This window comes from Hypanus sabinus, chromosome 10 (assembly GCF_030144855.1).
Source record: "Hypanus sabinus isolate sHypSab1 chromosome 10, sHypSab1.hap1, whole genome shotgun sequence".
NCBI classification, from domain to species: domain Eukaryota; kingdom Metazoa; phylum Chordata; class Chondrichthyes; order Myliobatiformes; family Dasyatidae; genus Hypanus; species Hypanus sabinus.
The window spans coordinates 64,059,185-64,078,843 of record NC_082715.1 but is presented as its reverse complement, the minus strand read 5'-3'; the positions used below and the strand labels follow the sequence as shown (position 1 = coordinate 64,078,843).

The 19,659-nt window shown below is 37.9% G+C and overlaps 1 protein-coding gene across 1 annotated transcript in view; it reads right to left on the bottom strand.

Annotated features, from left to right (window-relative positions):
* The window catches only part of LOC132400716 (myelin transcription factor 1-like protein), a 450,971-nt gene that overhangs the window by 198,560 nt on the left and 232,752 nt on the right, over positions 1-19,659 (bottom strand). The window contains exons 9-10 of the mRNA XM_059981999.1: positions 7,717-7,807; positions 6,235-6,342 (exon numbers count right to left, since the gene is read on the bottom strand). Coding sequence (XP_059837982.1) covers positions 6,235-6,342; positions 7,717-7,807 — 199 coding nt within the window. The remainder of the gene's footprint in view (positions 1-6,234; positions 6,343-7,716; positions 7,808-19,659) is intronic.

Below are 19,659 nucleotides of genomic sequence, written 5' to 3'. Positions count from 1 at the left end.
ACTGGACCCGAAGTGCTTCCCAACACATACATCTGTCAGCTGACCTATCGCATTCCCTAACAGGAGATCCAACACTGCCCCATCTCTAGTCGGTACTTCTATGTATTGTTTCAAAAAACTATCCTGCACACATTTCACAAACTCTAAACCATCCAGCCCTTTTACAGAATGAGCTTCCCAGTCTACGTGTGGAAAATTAAAATCTCCCACAATCACCACCTTGTGTTTACTACAAATATCTGCTATCTCCTTACACATTTGCTCTTCCAACTCACGCGCCCCATTAGGTGAGTTACCCATTCTTACCCATTTCCACCTATCACCTACCAGTTTCTGCCTTATCACTTACCCCCTCTCTCTCCCTCTCCATGTTCCACCCATCACCTGATGGTCTCTTTCTCAACCCTCCCTCGCACCTTCTGTACACTCCACACTCTCATTCCTGAAGAAGAGTCACGACCTGAAACAGCAACGTTCAACCCACTGAGCTTCTCTAGCAGTTTGTTTTTATTCCTTCATCTCATTTGATCATTGCCACCCAGTCCATCATGAATACTATTCCTTCCCACCTTCATTGTCTCACAGTCACATATGCTGAAGTACCTCATCCCAATCTAATAAACAAGGGAGGTGGTAAGTAGTGAAGGTGATGGGCAGATGGACCAAATTTGGGGGTTGGGGATAGGAGACTCACTTGTAGTGTGTGTTGAACAGAATCGGCTGGAGTAGTGGAACAAACTGAGTGATGAGGTGGCGAGAGCAAATGAGGCTCAGCACAAAATAAAGCTACAGTTGCTGGAATTCTGAAATATGACCTAAGAATGCAGCGAATAGTCAGTAAGTCAGGTAATGCCTCTTGACAGAGAAACAGGGCTAAGGTTTCAAGCTGCTGAGTTTTGATGAAAGGTCTTTGATCTGAAATGCTGCTTTTTTTCCCCCTCTCACTACAGATATTGCCTATCCCACTGAAGTCTTTCTACTTTTACTACAGCACAAAATAATTCAACTTCACTGCATTGGAAAAATATGTTGGAGATTTCAACTGGAAGATTCATGTCAATGTTATGCAAAGATGTAGATTAAGAAGATGTCTTTCCCCCAATTATACTTCCTGTAATACTGGTTGAACATAACAAATGCACTGTAATTCCAATCTCTAGAGTATCCTGATCCATCTGGGAATAATTGAGATAACTGATAAAAAATATATACTTAAAAAACTGCTTAAAAATCACTCCATCTCTAAAACACTTTCTTCATATATCCATAATGGATTCAGATAAAAGTTATGCAACCATCCAAAAGCAGTATGCAAAGTCTTAAGCAAAATAAATGAACAGAGCAACTGTACCAATACTGACAGAGATAGATAGATAAACTTCATAATATCTGCAGTTAGGCCATTTGGAGAAGTTGTGGTGGTTTCCATCCTTGCCCCTGCTGAGATGGTGCACAGAATGATGGGTACACCAATCTAGTATTTCAGATCCCTTGCATATTTCTGGGCTTCTTCACAGTGACTTACGTTTGTAAATAGGACAAATATTTAGCAAACTCCCTAATGGGTTTTTCATTGGTTCCATCATATTATTGTGCAAGTGGTGTGGCTGCAAGCTTAACCTGGTAAATTGCTGTACACTGCTGTTGCTTTGACTGATGACCAAGAACACTACTGCCATTTCTCTGTGGGATAAGTTAAATATAGTTCTGTAAATTTGGATTATATATCTTACATCTAATTTATTCCTCTCTCCACCCACTCCAATGCGCTTCGTCGATATAAGTATCTGTAATTATGACCTGTTCTTTTTATTTTCTATTTTCTAATGCAAGATACTGAAAAAACTTTGACCCAAAATGTTACAACTTTGACCTAACCAAGAAGGAAACATGGAACAATTCATTTACTGGGCTACTGAGCTTTACATAATATTAATTACACATGCAGAATCAGAATCAGAATCAGAATCAGACTTTAATCGCCAAGTACCTGTGCACATACAAGGAATTTACTTCCGGCAGATGTTGTCTCTCTGCTCATAACAAAAATAATGATAAATATAAATGAAATTATAGATTATACATACAGGTAGTGCAATCCAAGTAATAGTTAGCCGACAGTTAACCGGCAGTTAACCATTCAACAAAATGACCGCAGTAGGGAAAAAACTTCTCCAGTGCCTATTAGTCTTAGTCTTAGTATTAAGTATTAGCACATATAGAGATTGTAAACTAGAGTTTCATAACTGGTGTTGCAGAGTGTTGGGGTTGGTGTAAAGTTCTCTCAATTTCTAAGAGATATTTCCAATTCTTCTTTTGTAATAAAGATGGAAACAGGCATTGAGATGATGACATAACCTGAGAATCAGTTTTCCCACTATCTGAATACATTCTATCATTAATGGGCAGAGGAAAAATTAGTTTCAAGTTTAGCAGCAAAATAAAGTCAGATTGACCACCCATTACACTATTTTCCAGTCTGTCAATTGGAGAGGCAATGAATTCAAAATTTGGATTTTAAGTGAATCAATGCAGCTTTGCAGTAAGTAGCAACTAATCAAGAAATTAACTTAAATACAATTTATAATAGAAATCACGTAATTTTATTTATAAAAATTAGAGCTCATGTATTTCTGGTTTCTAAACTTGGAATTTAATTACAGGCAGAACAATAAAAATGTGTCAGGGACACAATAAACTTACAGAAATAATTTTTAAAAAAGGGCAATCCAGAAACTCTTTTGTTCCTTAAAAAGTGCAATTCTGGCTCATTGTGCAGAACACCAATGACCATTTTGGTTGCAGGTCACTGCTGCAAACTCCAGCAGCAGTCAAGAGATGACTGGGCCTGCAGTGGGCTGGAGTTGGGGTATGTGGATCTGAGGTGACAGAAACCAGTCTTTCATGTGTCAGAGGATCAGTAAATCAAGCTGAAAGACCATTTGGACAACAGTGATACCTACATCAGGCTGTTATTTATTAATTACTGTTCAACACTCAGAACCATCATTGCATCAATACTAATCAAAAAACTTCTGAATCTGTAGCTCTCTCTGTAACTGTATCCTTTACTTCCTCATTGGGAGTCTGCAGTTAAATCAGTAATAACATTTTCTCTTCTCTGACAATCAACACAGCTGCACGACAAGCATAAATGCTCGTCCCATTGCTTTACTATGCCTACACTTATGATTGTGTGGTTAGGCATAGCTCAAACACCATCTATAAATTCTATGATGACACCATTGTTGTTGGAAGAATCTCAGATGCTCATGAGGAGGTGTAGATTGGCTGGTTGAGCAGGGTCGCAACAACAACTTTGCACTCAAAGTCAGCAAGACTAAAGAATTGATTGTGGACTTTAGGAAGGGGAAAGACATGAGAACATACACCAATCTCCCTAAGGAGTTAGCAGTAGAAAGGATGAGCGGCTTCAAGTTCCTGGGCATCAACATCTCAGGTAATCTATCCTGGCCCCAACATAGAGATGCAATCATTTAGAATGCATGCGCATGCCTATGCTTCATTAGGTGCTTGAGGAGACTTGGTATATCACCAAATACTCTAGCAAATTTCTGCAGAAGTATCGTGGAGAGCATTATGACTGGTTACATGGCTGATGTGGAGGCTCCAATGCACAGTGTCAAAAGAGGCTGGAAAAGCTTGTAGACTCAGTCACAGCACAAGGACATATCCAAGAGTTTATACCTCAAGAAGGCGGCATCCATTATTAAGGACCCTCACCACCTAGGACAAGCCCTCTTCTCATTACTACCATTAATGAGGAGGTACAGGACCCTGAAGACCCACACTCAACATTTTAGGAACTGCTTCTTCCCCATCAGATTTCTGAACAGTCCATGCACCCATGAAGAGTACCACGTTACTCCTCTTTCACACTATTTTTCTATGATTTTTTCAATGTAACTTGCTCTCTACTAATGTTACAAAACAACAAATTTCACAACATATGTCAGTGATAGACCTGATTCTGTTTCTCATTCTGAGAGATTCAGACATTCTGGGTACCATATCTTCAGCTGTCTGGCAAGGGGTTGTCAATGTGTGGGTAAGAAGCATTAAGTCTCAGGAATTACCTGAGTAAAATCCCAACCTGGAATAGTTATGAATATGGATGTCCAGAGAGTGCCCAAAAATGGAACACTTGAGATTAATTTTTCTTGTGAAAGGAGAGTTGCAATAGAAATTTTTGACCTTTGATCAAAAAATGTCAAGTCAAATTTCTGAATTGACACAATTCGAACCACAATCACTCTATAGAAAGACAAATCCATTTTCACACAAGTGGCACTGAGACCAAAAGCCAAGTTGTTCAAATTTCTAGGCTTTTGTAAATACCAAATCTATTTGCTGATGGTAAATAAGGCATGCAAAGATTAAGAACCCTCTTTTATCAAAGTAGAAAACATCTCCTAGTTATAAAGTTCTAATTTTGCCTGTATAACAATAGAGAAATGGGAAGCAAAGCCTGTCAGTGTTGCATTGTTTAATGTCTTTCATAAAACAATCTGAGGAGTATCACTGGCAATGAGATTAGAGCTTTTAAAGGCAGGAATAGATTGAAGGGTGAATTAAGCTACAAAGTAAATTGACACTTCTCAAAAACACAAGAAATAATGCAGATGATGGAAATCTTGAAGAACATACAGAGAGTTAGGGGGAAGCTCAGCATGTCAGGTAGCACCTATAGAAAAGAATAGAGGTTCTTGGCCGAAAATGCCTACTGTTTATTCATCGCCATAGATGCTACCTGACCTGCTTTATTCCTCCAGCACTTTATGTATTTTCAACATCTCTCATTACATCGTCTACCTACTTTTATTTTTTGTACGAATTTTAGGACAATTTTTTTTCAATATTCTTTAAAAGATGAATTTATGATTGTTTTTAAATCTGTTAAATTTATACTGCCTTCATGGATCGTGTAACCCAATTTGCATTCACATTTTTTGCCAATGTGAGTCAAAGTGAAATAGTTTATGAAGTGACCCTGATATTTCCCTCAAATTACTGCAGTTCTAACATTTATCTTTGCACAATGTACAGTACAAAAATGTGAACATACTATACTGTTTTTGAAAACTGACATGATGTCAGCTGGTAGTGTGGGATAATTATGAAACATTGATGCACAACATAGATCACATACAGGTCAGAAGAGTGGTTAATTTATTTATTTTATTTGAAGATACAGCACAGAACAGAACTTGCTGGCCCAATGAGTCCCACTGCCTAGCAACCCAACAGTTTAACACTAGCCTAATAACAGGTCAATTTACAATGACCAATTAACCTGCAAATTGGTACATCTTTGGACTGTGAGAGGAAACTGGAGTACTCAGAGGAAACCCAGATGGCGTTGAGATTGAACTCCGAACTCTGGAATTCCCCAAACAGTAATAGTGTCGTACTAACAACTACACTACCATGCTGCTCATACAGGATTTCTGTACACAGCACCTTTACTGTATTCACTGTCCCACAGCTCCATGAGATGTGCTTCTCTCTCATTTCACGTTCTGCCATAGCTAATCACTCTGCTAACCCTGCTCACCTTGCTTCTGTCCCCTGAGTTTTGTGGTCTCTCTATTAATTCTTGGTTAGCAAATTTTATGTAGTACTTTTTAAAGTTACTATTCACAAATATAATTATAAAAGCTAAAATTGTAAGGGAAACTAAGCAAATATCTAAAAGCAGCTCCAGATATTAATAATAGAAAGAAATGATAATATTTCACAATGGACAGAACTGCTCCAATTGTTGAGTGCAGCAAAATCATAAATGTTTCTGAAAAGATCATCCATTCTAGTTTTAGTGAAATCAGAAACACCACTATTTAATCCCCTAATTTATGAACTAGAAATAGATCTTCAAGACCCTATTTATTCCCCTAATTTATGAACTAGAAATAGATCTTCAAGACCCTATTAACAATGCACCCCTTCACTTGACCAGAACAATGTGTCTCTGAAACAAATAATATAGAAGCTGAATGTGATATCAGTTCAGCAGTGGAGAGGGGCATAAATTGTGAATAATCATGAGGTAATCTTCAGTAAAAGTAAGGGAAATCCCACAGCAAAAGAATGAATACAAATAATTCATTTGCATTGATGTGGAGCTTTGTTACATTAATATAGCAGTTAATCATAGAATGAAAAGTAGAACTTTGCTGAAAGTAGTTCTCAGAAGTTAACACACAGTGTCCCTACCTTAACACGCGATCTGAACCCTGGTTAGATTTTGTTGCCTCGCTGTTGTGATGCTTTTCTTGGGCTTTAGCCAGCTTCTCTGCAGCAGCAATAGGACATCCGGAAAGACTGTGGGAACAGAGACATTATTAAACATTCATGTAGCAGTAGGAATAATATTGCAAAGCCAAGCTTTAGGAAATTAAACATATGGCTGATTATATCTGAATTGTTATATATCACAGGGAAGAAGTAATTAAGTGATCCAGCTTTTGTCAACATATCAAAACCTTAGAGTATAAATAAATGTATTACATTTTAAAAACTGCCATATAAACTTCCTTCTGATCCCTGTATATTTACATAACCATATCACTTTTGGTTGAGTTATTGTAAGATAAGTTCTCGCTTTTCCAATGTATCAGAAATATATCTTTTTTTAAGGCCTGTCATGATGTACTTGGGTTTTGTGAAAAATCAGCCTGATAACATTATTTTGTATAACATCCATTACCTGAAGGTAAGGTTTTTTAAAAAAAAAATTGGCCATGTTAAGAACCAATTGATTTAGAAAAAGAAATGAAAGATAAAGTGAGTGGAGAGAATTGATAAAGGATCTGAGCTAGGCAGGAGAGATGCTTATCACGCACTAACTAAGCAGACGCATGAGAAAGAAATTCTAAATAGAAAATGCATTCCAATTATGAAGTTCAATTTCATGGTGAAACACTAAATGCATTGTAGGTTACAATGTTCCCGCTGCAGTGTTTGATCAGAAAGATCGATTTGTGGTTGAAGAAGCTGGGCGAAATGGGACCAGCGGTGGAACAGGAAGGAGTGTTTGATTTTGCATGTGGTTAGCCAGAATTCAGCAGTGGAAATGCAAGAACGGACCAGTATTCTGAAGTTTTATTTGATTATTTCTGCAATCCAACAGTGGCCATGCAGAACTGAATAACAAGTGTTCAAGATACTAGTCAATTCTTGAACAGCATCTATGTGATCTGTGGAAGAAATTATCTCAATAAGCCAGGTGTTCTTCCTCATTTTAATCCCATGATCACTAAATGAGTGATCGTCGAATTCAGCAAAACAAAAATGGACTCTCTTTGAAAAGAGCAGCAGGAAATGAGCTCATTAGTGAATGGAATATTGCTCCAATGCAACTTCCATCCATAAATGTATTAACAGTGTCATCTGCCTGTACTCCAGTCTGTGGAGCCTTCCTATACATTGAGTCTTCACTAATGATTTTAGGTATTGATTTCATGAGTGGGAAATAATTGCTCTGTTGAATAATGTTTAATTTCAAAAAATATTAACTTCAGATTCCTGAAACTTTTTCTACTATTTAACACTAATAAGTGTTTCTATTATTTTGTGTGTTAATGACCAGCTCATGATACTATGAATAGGGAATGGCAATTTTTTTGAATCTATGGATCTAGCTCTTCTGTGCCTTTTGTTCTGCTGTTATTGAAGTAAGATGAAGTCCTTGCTTACCTTCTATGAGAATTCCTGTTGCTATTTACATGGCCTCGCCCAGTGCAGCCTGGTGTAGGACACTTAAGCACATTTTCATGCATGGCAAGAACTTGACAGGAAAGAGATTGGAAGTGATTAGTAAAGAATGATCATAGAAGAAAAACACAGGGAAGAAAAGGATAAGTTCAGAATTCTAGCCCAAATTGATTAGATTTGCCTTTAATAGACAGAAGACCACATTTGGTTTTCGAATAGATATCTTGTTTATTATAAAATAACAGCATCAGGCTGAAACATTTTGAAGGACAGAAGGGATCTGATTCTTTCAGAAAAATGTTATTCCTAACTAAGTTAGCTCACTTTGGAATGATTTTCTGGAAGTTGCCATGATATATAATAACAGAAATAGATTATTTAAAATAACAAACTGTTTTTGATAGTAGTTGAAATATTATAATTTATTACCATAGCTGATACCATTATAAAATGGGAGAAAAAGGAAACAAATTCTGATCAACGTCATTCCTCAGGTGGCTACTAATGAATACCTACAGTCCATTTAATATTTAATAGCTGTAGATGACAGCCTTCTTTATTCTTAGTGTGCCCAAGTGATGGACACGGAAAACTGAAAGTAAAAGCATTACAGATAATTTGAAGATTTTTAAATCTCACCACTTTATGTATGTGACAATCCTTCATTACATTCAAGATATGCCTCTACTGGGCACTTAGTTCAGTTGCAGTGGAAGCAAAGCACTTCGCAGCTAAACAAAAATTAATAGAGTATGAAAATGAACATTGATAATCAGATAAGTATAAATACACTTTGTATTTCATAGGGTGCACAGTGCACAGTAGATTCTTTATAATCAAATGACAAAATTTATTACATTTGTTATGTAATATTCCTATTTGCCCTCCTTACCTTTCACCCCAACTTCAACAGAAATCTCTGAAGTAATGGAAAATAAGGCACTTTCCCATGGTTTGCACTCAACTTTCTCAATAGGAAAGAGTCGTAGGGAATTCATGTAGAAATTCTTTCCCATACTCTTTATTTGCTTCAGATTATTCCTCCCATGAGGATTGTAACTGATACAATTCAATGAGCACAAGTGACTTTAAGCAAGTCTATTTTCACAAATTAGCCTTGATTACAAACATCACATCAACTTCTGCTTCGCTTTTTGTGTCCAGCTATGGTCAAAGAATTTGGTGAACACTTGGTGCCCTAGTGGTCTGTATGGCTCGGATACATGAATATGTGTACAGGCAACTCCACATTACATCTATATGGGTAAAAGATATTCATCCTTACAGAATTCAGAAATCACTCTCCAAAAATGTGAGATAAGGAATAGAATTCTCTCTCCAGAATTTACATGAGAATAATAAATAAACTTAAAAAAATTTTTTTTGCAAAACTCATTTCTTGACATGCACGGAAGATATGGTTTAACATTACAGAAAATTGAGATGAAGTCTATTTTCCAGGAATGCAACACCAACTTATAACATAGGCATCAATTGCATTACCATAAAAGCATCATGCTTTTCTTTATCACTTGTACGTTCTGGCAGAATTTCTTTGCAATTGCTTCATCCATGAAGATATTGGACACATCGTAATTCCTAGCATCTTTATTAAATATAGAGCTGTTAGTCAATCAGAACAGATCTGAATCATGTGAGCCCAGACTTTGAACTGGATATAGAATAATTTTTGATAGTATTTGAACAACTCTGACATTCAGAGTTTTATATCACTCAGCATTGAAATAATTTGGAAGATTATAACTTAGTACAAATCTAACACTGTAAAAGGTATTTTTAGCACAAACATATACGTAAGTAACTTGCCTTCTCCTTTGCCTCCTAATGTTAAGACACAGCGTAAGACCCAAGAGACACATCCATAGTGTAATGTGGGTAATCTCAGCAAGATTGGGCTTCACATGGAGTCTACAAGAAGAATAAACTGACAAATTTGGCCTTCTGAATTTGTCCACAGTGGTTTGGGACTTGCTGCATTTCATGTGGCTGAATGCAGGTGCTTCCATTTAGAACTGGAGCAGCAGTTAGTGAGTCCCGGCTCATTATCTTGGAGATTAACCCAAGAAGCACTGACACAATAGAGAGGAGGATTATTCATTATTCAGAAGGTTCTTTTCCTCTGCCAGTTGGTTGACCACATTATCCTATAATAAGTGGATCCTTAGCTTGATTTACAGGAGTTCCTGACCTCTGAACTTATAATGCCATCAATGGAATGAAAATAGCATGCTGTTTACGCTAATCATGTGTGAGAGATAGCAGATTAAGAAATAACTTGCCTCCAGGGATAAGAGGTACTGGAAACTATTTTAAGAACAATAATGGGGTAAAGATATTCTATTAGTATGTTATTCAAAGATGAATTGATCTGCTATAACATAGAATTTGCAGATCTTTCTTCTTGGGACCAGAGTCTCTCTGAGAAAATGGGTGCTGTGAGATGCTTGCTCAGAAAAAATCAACAATGGAAGTGGGTGATTTTCTGTAAAGCAAACCCCCCCAAAGGATGATGATGATTACAATCAGTCATTAATATCCTGCTGTTGTGCAAGACTCACCAGCACCCAGGATATTTTCATAAGGTGGGGCCTCAAGAAGATGGCATTCATTATTGAGGACCCTCACCATCTAGGATATGCCCTCTTCTCATAATTACCATCAATAAAGAGTTACAGGAACTTGAGAATGCACGCTCAAAATTTTATGAACAGCTTCTTCCCTTCCACAATCAGATTTCTGAATGTCCCTCGAACCTGTGAACGCTATTTCTCTTTTGCACGACTTATTTATTTACTTCTTAGTCATAACTTTAGTAATTTTATGTCTTGCACTGTACTGCTGCCTTGATCCTGATTCTGAAGATTAACACTGGATACCTTTGCTCATACCAACAAAGTGTTGGAATACTGATACACCTTCTTGAGCCATTGAGTGGGGCTAAGTGCAGTGACCAACTAGCGGACCTCAAGTATTTATTCCTGGCATCATTATTTAGAATGGACTGAACACTGCTGCTTGATAGTGCTGAGGTATTAGCTGAAGCAAAATAAAATAACTTTGTGATTTAAGGGCAGAGAAAACATATGTTTATGTGACTGTATTATGGACTTTAACAAAGATGAAAATTTGTTCTGAAAATTTATGTTGAAGTATCAAAATTGCCCAAAATAAAACTATTGTTAAAGTAATGCTAAGTCTCTCATCAGTTTCCTCTTTCGTCAACATAAGCATCCTGTCAACCAACACAAATAATTGGCCCATTACAGTAAATATGTTGCTAGTTATCTGCTCTTCACCAACTATTTGTGAACCAGTGGAAGGATATACAAGTCTATACTCCTTACTAAAAGACTCAAAGCACCCTTGAATTGTGCTGCAGAGTTTGGGAAATTTTGAGAACTTTTAACTCAGGTATAAGAGAAATGGGGAATGAATATAAACAACATTCATGGAATAAGGGTGAAAGGTGAAATATTTAACAGGAATATAAGGGGAACTTCTTGATTTAGAGGATGGTGAGAGTGTGGATCAACCTGCTAATGCAAGTGGTGGATTCGGGTTTGATTTCAAAATATGAGACGAATTTGGAAAGATACATGGTTGGGAGGGGTATGGAGGGCTGTGTCTCGGATGCAGGTTGATAGTGCTAAGCATGCTAATAGTTTAGCATGGACTAGATTGGCCAAAGGACCTGTAGTGTTCTATAGCTTTATGACTATAACATCAATAGATACACATGGTTTCAATAGATACACATTGTAAATTGTGTTTAACACGCACAGATGATGAAGATTAAGGCAGCAAAATGGAAGACAAATAAACATGCCATATCATTGGATGCTTAGCAGTAACAATGGAAAATTGGCATTCAGCCACTCTGAATGACACCTCCACAGTGCTCCCCAATGATATCCTAGGTTGGTGTTGAAGGCTAAAGTTATGAAAAAAAGTGATAAAAAATAAGCAAAGAGAAATGTTATTTTTGTAAGATCATAAGACATAGAAGCAAAATTTGGCCATTCCGTCCATCGAGACTGCTCTGCCATTTCATCGTGGCTGATCCATTTCCCTCTCAACGTCATTTTCCTGCTTTCTCGCCATAACTTTTCACACCCTAACTAATCAAGAACCTGTCAACCTCCTCCTTAAACACATCCAATAACCTGGCCTCCATAGCTAACTGTGGCAACAAATTCCACAGATCCAGCATTCTCTGGCTAAAGAAATCCCTCCTCATCTCTGTTCTAAGTGGATGTCTCTCTATTCTGAGGCTATTCCCTCTGGTTCTTAGCTCTTCCAGCATTGGAAACATCCTGCCCACATCCACTCTATCTAGGCCTTTCAACATTTGATACATTTCAATGAGATTCCCACTCATTATTCTAAATTCTGGTGAGTACAGTGCCTTCAAGTAACCCGAAACCACTTCCTTAACAATCGATTCCAACACCTTCCCAACCACTGAGGTCAGGCTAATTGGCCTATATTTCCTCTTTCCTCTCTCCCTTTTTGAAGAATGAAGTGACATACAATTTTCCAGCCCTCTGGAACCATGTCGGAATCTATTGATTCTTGAAAGATCATTATTAAAGCTTCGACAATCTCTTCAGCCACCCCTTTCAGAACCCTGGAATGTATACCATCTGATCCAGGTAACTTATTTACCTTCAGAACTTTCAGTTTCCCAAGAACTTTCTCTCTAGTATTGGCAACTTCACATGCTTCTGCCCCTTGCCTCTCTCAAACATTCAGCAAATTACTAGAGTTTTCCACAGTGAGGAATAAAGTAAAAAACTTATTCAGTTCATCTGCCATTTCCTTTCCCCCATTATTTCCTCTCCTGCATCATTTTCCCGTGCTCCAATATCTACTCTTGCCTTTCTTTTACCTTTTGTATATCTGAAAATACTTCTGGAATCCTTTTTGATATTATTGGCTAGCTTATATTCATACGTCCTCTTTTCCCCCCTTATGTCCTTTTTTAGTTGCCTTCTATTGGCTTTGAAGTTTCCCAATCCTCCAACTTCCCACTAGTTTTCTATTTAACGCTCTCTCTTTGGCTTTTATGTAGGCTTTGACTTCCTTTTGACATCCCATGGTTGTCTCATCCTGCCTCAACAACATTTCTTCTTTTTTGGGTAGTATTTATCATGTGACTACCAAACTGTTCCCAGAAACATCAGCCATTGCTGCTCTGCCACCATTCCTGCTTGTGTCCCCTTTCAGTCAACTTTGGCCAGCTCTTCTCCCATGCCTCTGTAATTCCCTTTACTCCACTGAAATAATGATACTTCTCAGTTTAGCTTCTCCCTCTCAAATTTCAGGGTGACTTCTATCATATTATGAACACTGGCTCCAAAGGGTTCCTTTACCTGAAGCTCCCTAATCAAATCTGTATCATTACACAATGCCCAATCCAGAATAGCTAATCTCCTAGCGGGCTCAACCATAAGCTGCTTTAAAATGCTATCCTATAGACATTCAACAAATTTTCTCCCTTGGGATCCAGTACCAACCTGATTTTCCCAATCTACCTGTGTATTGAAATCCCCCATGACTATCATAACATTGCTCTTTTGACATGTGTTTTCTATCTCCCAGTGAAGTTAGTAGCATTAATTGTGATCACCTGGGATCTGTGTCTCCAAGGAGCTTTTAGACTGTTTCTATTAAAGGGTATCTGAAAGAATATCACATGCGTGTGAAGTTGCATAAGTGGAAAAGAAACTGTACAAATGAAGAGAGCAGTTTATGTGTATTAGGAACAGGGTAAAGAACATCAAGAAGCATGAAGGAAACATGGGGTGAACTAGAGTTCATCCCTCTGCCTTCAATTTCTACAATGGATGACTGGTTCGTCTGCATCATTGGCATGTTTTTTTTTAGCTTATAGGAAATGTATCTTTGTTTTGGTAATCCTTTGTGTTTTAGAAATAATTTGCAATTTGGAAATCTTTTATGGGATATAAATCCTCTGTGAGTTTTAAATGTATTTTAAGGATGTTGCTTGGATTGAAACATGTATAACTGAAAATAAATGAACTGTGTTTTAAACTACTTTGTTAGCTGGAAGTATCTTCCCCTTGATAGGAAGAGGGTCCCAATGTTCAAATAGTGGATATAAGAATGGGCAGCAAGTTGGATCATGGATATTCCAGCCTGTTGTCAAACACAAGACATTGTAGATTCACTTTAAAGAGATTCTCACCTTCCATGTAGTGGTAATGGAAAAGCTTAAACAAACTGGCATGGAACGTGTGAGTTTATACTGCACTCAGCCTTTTAGGAATGAAAGTTTTAGTCTCTGTAAAATACTAAATATTGTCGAATGTTTTTCACAGGCTAAATACATTAAGCAAACACACCTGTTCGAAGAGATAACGGCTGTACTGCAAAGCAGACTATGCTGGATATTAATTACCTTCATAACATTTTTCAGTTAAGTGAGTCTGAAAACACCATAATGTGGCAATAAACTCAATGCCATGGAGTATTTTGATATTCACATATCAGTGAATCATTGTGACTCAAAGTGAAGACATTTGGCCAGTTAAGTTAGTGCTCCTCACATTGACAAGCAATTGAGATGGTCTCACTCCCCATTCTTTCCCTCATACTCTTCAGTTTATTTTCCCTCCAGTGCAAACCAATTTCCTTCTGAAAATCTTGACTTGTTCTGTTTCCTTCATTCTGACAATTAGTTAACTCCACACCAAGATCACTTGTTTTGTTTAAAAAGATTTTTCCTCACATCCTCTCAGATCTTGTTTGCACCACCTTAAAATAAATACCATGGTTACTGAACTACCTTCAAATTGGAATAGCTGCTCTCCAGCTATGATCTTAAACATCTCCATCCAATCTATCACTGCCAAAATCTCTATCAACTATATTGAAGCAAATAGTTTGAAGTAGTTTTCCTATCTTCCTACAATTAATACTAATGATCATAAAGCATCTAGCATATTCCATAAGGTGATTTCCTCAGCCTAAACTGTAGATTATGTTTACCACCTAGTCACCACCCTTAACTCCCACACACCCATTCTCACTATTAGTGGAAACAGTGGTGCTGGAGAAAATACATAATATTTACAAAGGATACCAATAAGGATTTACGGAAAATTCAGTTCTGCCACAAAACTCTGGGATTTGAAGCAGTAGGATACAGATACAAGGAAGGCTCAGCATTATAATGTTAACATTCACTTGACCACTCAAATATCATGTTAACATTCACTTGACCACTCAAATATCATAGAGCACACACAGAGCCTGACTACTTTGGAACAGTTTGCAGTGGTTTGTTAAGGGTTTCTCTTAAGTTAGTCCATATAGTTTATGTTACACTGACTGCTATCTCACTTTTGTCAGTCCTCTATGGATCATAAAGTCTAGTTTAATATAATTAAAATAGACAGGTGTCAGCACACTGCATGAGGAGGCTCCACATCAGAAATGAGACCAGTCTCATTTTTGACAGCAATCAGCCTTTCTTGCTCATGCAATGGATTACAGATTGATCCCTTGATGCTTGAATTTTATCCAGTAATGATGCAATATCTCTTCCCATGATATTTCCGAAACAAGTACCCATTCTGTTCTCAAAAAGATTAACTGTTAAAATGGAATGAAAAATTTGTCCCATTGTCTCTGCTTTGAAAGCCAGTACTTGGAATTTGATGTCTGTCCCATACAAAGGAGTGCATGACACCAGTTCAAATCTCAAAATAAAAGGCAAAGTTGCTCTTTATGCAACACACTCAGAGTATAGCATTGCATTAAGATAATTTCTGACAATTGCATAAAGATAAAAGTCTGATATTGGATGTGAACCTGTAACATCTTGACTCTGAAAAGCAAGTTCCTTTGTGCAGTAAATGCTGAGTAAATCATCCTAATTGATTCTTAAATAAGATCATCAGTGCTTAGAACTTTAAAGAAATGAATCGGAGTGGAACAAATATGTTTAAATGAAACCTAAGTGTTGTACTGAGAGCAAGCAAACCTTTTCACAAAATCACAGTTAAGTACAGAGCATCTCATGAATATTGCAAGACTTTTAAACTTCCTGAAATATGATGAAAGGTCATCAACCTAAAGTGTCAATTCTATTTTTCTATCCACAAATGCTGCCTGAACTGCTGACTACTTCCAGCAAGTTCTGTTTTAATATCACATTTCCAGTTTAAGATAGCACTGGTATTGCCCAGCAACTTCTTACGGGTGGCAAAAAACAAAACAAAGGAAACCATTATCTACTTTATTAGTAACACATTAATAATGATCAATGCTAACAACACTAACAATGGAAAGGCAAGCAAAGGGTGGTAGAGCCAAGCGAAGATGAGCAGTAGCAGAGGCGCAGGTGAGGCACAGACATGGCAAGTGGAATTGGGGTCGAAGCAGAGTCGTGGCATCTCCGAGAGCGAGGGAAGTCCCGATGTCCCGATTGATTTAAGCGGCAGGCTGAACGGGACAGTCGGGTACGGGCCGAATTGTGGCAGCTGGGTTCTAGCCTCAGAGTGGTCTAAGAGTGAGGAAGGACCTGATGTTGAGATGATTTAAATGCCGGGCCTGATTGGAAATGTCCTGGTGTTAGGACTAGAGGTGAGCTGAGGGCCAGTTCTGTATGCTGATCTATGACGTTTACTCAGCTCTACACTGAACTGCCATGATGCCTTGCTTCGCATCTGAGGTCTTGCAGAGTTTACTCGGCTTTGCAATGAACTGTGGCTGCTGCCTGCTCAGGCTGGGGTGATGCCTGGCTTTGTGTCTTTTGTAGAACTACAGTTCTGAATGCCATTTGCTTACTTGTATTGTCTGTGAGATTTGTTTTTTCTCTTTCTCTCTCTGGGCAATGGGTGTTTTGGTCTTTTTTTAATGGGTTCTTTTGAGGTTTCTTTGTTTTGTGGCTGCCTGTAAGGAGATGAATCTCAAGGTTGTATATAGTATACATACTTTGATAATGAATGTACTTTGAACTTTGATATTCCCCCACATTAGCAGCATTTTTCTTTCAGCTCCTTGAAACAAGGATTTGACTTAAACTATACACACAAAATACTGGAGGAACTCAGCAAGTCAGTCAGCATCTATGGAGGGAAATTAACATTTGTGTTTTGGGGAAAAAGCCCTTCAGCAGGAAATTATTACTACATTTCAAAAATTTAGTTCCATTAAATCCAACAGAATCCAATTTTGCAAGAAGCATAGAATCCAATCTTTAAACACATCGAGAGATGCTAGAAATCTTGAATGATACACACAAAATAGGTCCATAAAGAAAGACTTAGACACATTGGCCTTTATAGATCAATCCATTGAGTACAGGAGTTGGAATGCTATATTGAAAATGAATAGAAACATTGGTGATGCCTAATTTGGAGTATTATATGCAGTTTTTGTCATCTACCTACAGAAAAGATGTAAATAAGATTGAAAGAGTACAAACAAAGTTTACAAGAATGTTGATGGGACAGGAGGACCTGAGTTATAAGGAAAGATTAAATAGGTTAGAACTTTATTTCCTAGAACCTAGAAGATTGAGGGGAGACTTGGTAGAGATATACAAAATTATGAGGGTTATAGATAGAATAAATGCAAGCAGGCTTTTTCCACTGAGGTTGGGTGAGACTACAACTAGAGGTCATGGGTTGAGGGTGAAAGGTGAAATGTTTAATGGAAACATGAGGGAAAACTTCAGTTAGAGGGTGATGAGAGTGTGGACTGATCTAAATGCACAAGTGTTGGATGAATTTCAATTCTTTAAGAGAAGTTTGGATAAGTACATGAGTGAGAGAGGAATGAAGAGCTGTGGTCCAGGTGCAGGTCAATGGAATTAGACAGCTTAAACAGTTTGGCATGAAATACATGGGCCCAAGGGCATAACTCTGTGCTGTAAGTTTTCCATCACTCTATAACTCTAATTGTTGGAGGAACTCAGCAGGTCAAGCAGCATGTATGGTGAGAAGAAACATTTGATATTCCAGACCAAAACCCCTCCCCAGGACTGGAAAGGAAGGGGACGGAAGAAGCCAGAAGAAGCAGGTGTGAAGAGGGAAATAAAAGGTGAAAAGACCAGGCGAGGGGGAAGGAAGGTGAGAGGGGCTGAGGTGATGGTAAGAATTTGTTGGGAAAGGTGAAAGAGGTAAATACCTGAAAAAGAAGGAATCTATTAAGTGAGGACAGTGGACCATAATAGAAAACAAATAAGGAGGGGCACCACAGGGAGGTGATGGGCAAGTGAAGAGAAGAGAAGAAGTGAGAGGGTAACCAGAATGTGGAATGGATAAAAAGAGAAGGAAGGGGAGGGGGAGAAATTCCTGGAAGTTTGAGAAATCAATGTTCATGTCATCATATTGGAGGGTACCTAGATGAAATATAAGGTGGTGCTGCTCCAAGTTGAGTTTGGCCTCAACATGACAGTAGAGGAGGCCATGAACAGACTTGTCAGAGTGGGAATGGGAAGTCCAATTGAAATAAGTAGTTGCTGGGCGATCCTGCCTTTTGCAGCAACAGAGTGAAAGTGCTTGACAAAGGGGACCCCCAGTATGCATCGGGAACCACGAATGTAGAGGAGGCCACATCAGGAGCACCAGACTTTCAGGTGAAGTGTTGCCTCACCTGTATGGACTGTTTGAGGGACTTAAAGGTGGTGAGGGAGAAGGTGTAGGGACAGATAAAGCACTTGTCCTGCTTTTAAGGACAGCGGGGGAGATCAATGGAGAGGAATGAGTGAACAATGGAGTCAGGTTGACAGCAATTACTAAAGAAAGAGGAGGTGAAGAATGTCTAAATGTGCTTAGTGGCAGGATCTCTTTGTAGATGGCAGAAGTTAGAGAGAATAACGTAATGTGCCGGACATGGAGACCTGTTGGGTGGCAGGTAAGGACAAGTTCAAAGAATAAAGATCAAAGTTCAAAGTAAATTTATTATCAATGTATATGCCATCATATACTGTCTAATCATTGAGCACTGTCAGTCTGCTATCAGCTTTCTCTTCAATTTGTCTATTATTATACTTTAATTTCTTCACCAGAAATATTATTATTATTATTTCCATCACTTTCTGTAGTTTGTGCACTTGACTTTAAATTTCTAAATTCTGTTGTCTATTTGCAGTTTAAAAGTTATAAATCAGAAGATTTTTGTAATGCATTTTCAGAAATTTAGGCACTTATTTGTATCCTAAATAATTTTTAGTCCATGGTTCCACTTTTAAATAACCTTGTCACCTGGATATTGCCAAGTGCCTATATGCATAGAGTCTAATTTTCCTTTCTGTTAAGTTAACCCTGAGTCAAAGACGAGTTTTGCCTATCTCTACAGCTGAGCTAGCTGTTTGAAATTGAAACAAGCAGGCATGTTATAAATGCATAGGATTAATGCCACTTTGCAGGACCAGTACAGATATTGTACCAACACAGAATGGTGGTTCACCACGATGTGAATTCCTATTTTGTGACTAATTCTCCAAAAGAAGAATGGGAAATGGAGAAAACGATTTGTAGTATTGGAAGGATTGAAAATCTGAGGCACAACAGAAAAGCAGGTAGGCACAATCAGTGAGCATCTGCATCAAGTGGCTGCAAAATCCTGTTGGAATATCCAGTCACCATTCAGTTTCTTAGGTTTGTTGTACTGGCTAAGTCAAGCAACAAATCTGTAGAATCTAATTTGAACACTCGGTGCCATTGATGAAGATGTCTTGAGACAGTTCCTGCTCCAATCTGAAAATTTCAAATTGTAGCATTTTGAATAGATCTGATTCCTTTTTTCATCAATATTAATTTTGGAGTAAATGAAGAAATGTAATAACCAAGGAGAAATGCACAGAAATGTTTTTGATTTCCCTCTCTGAATATAGGTAACAATGAAACAAATAAACAATATGTACCTATA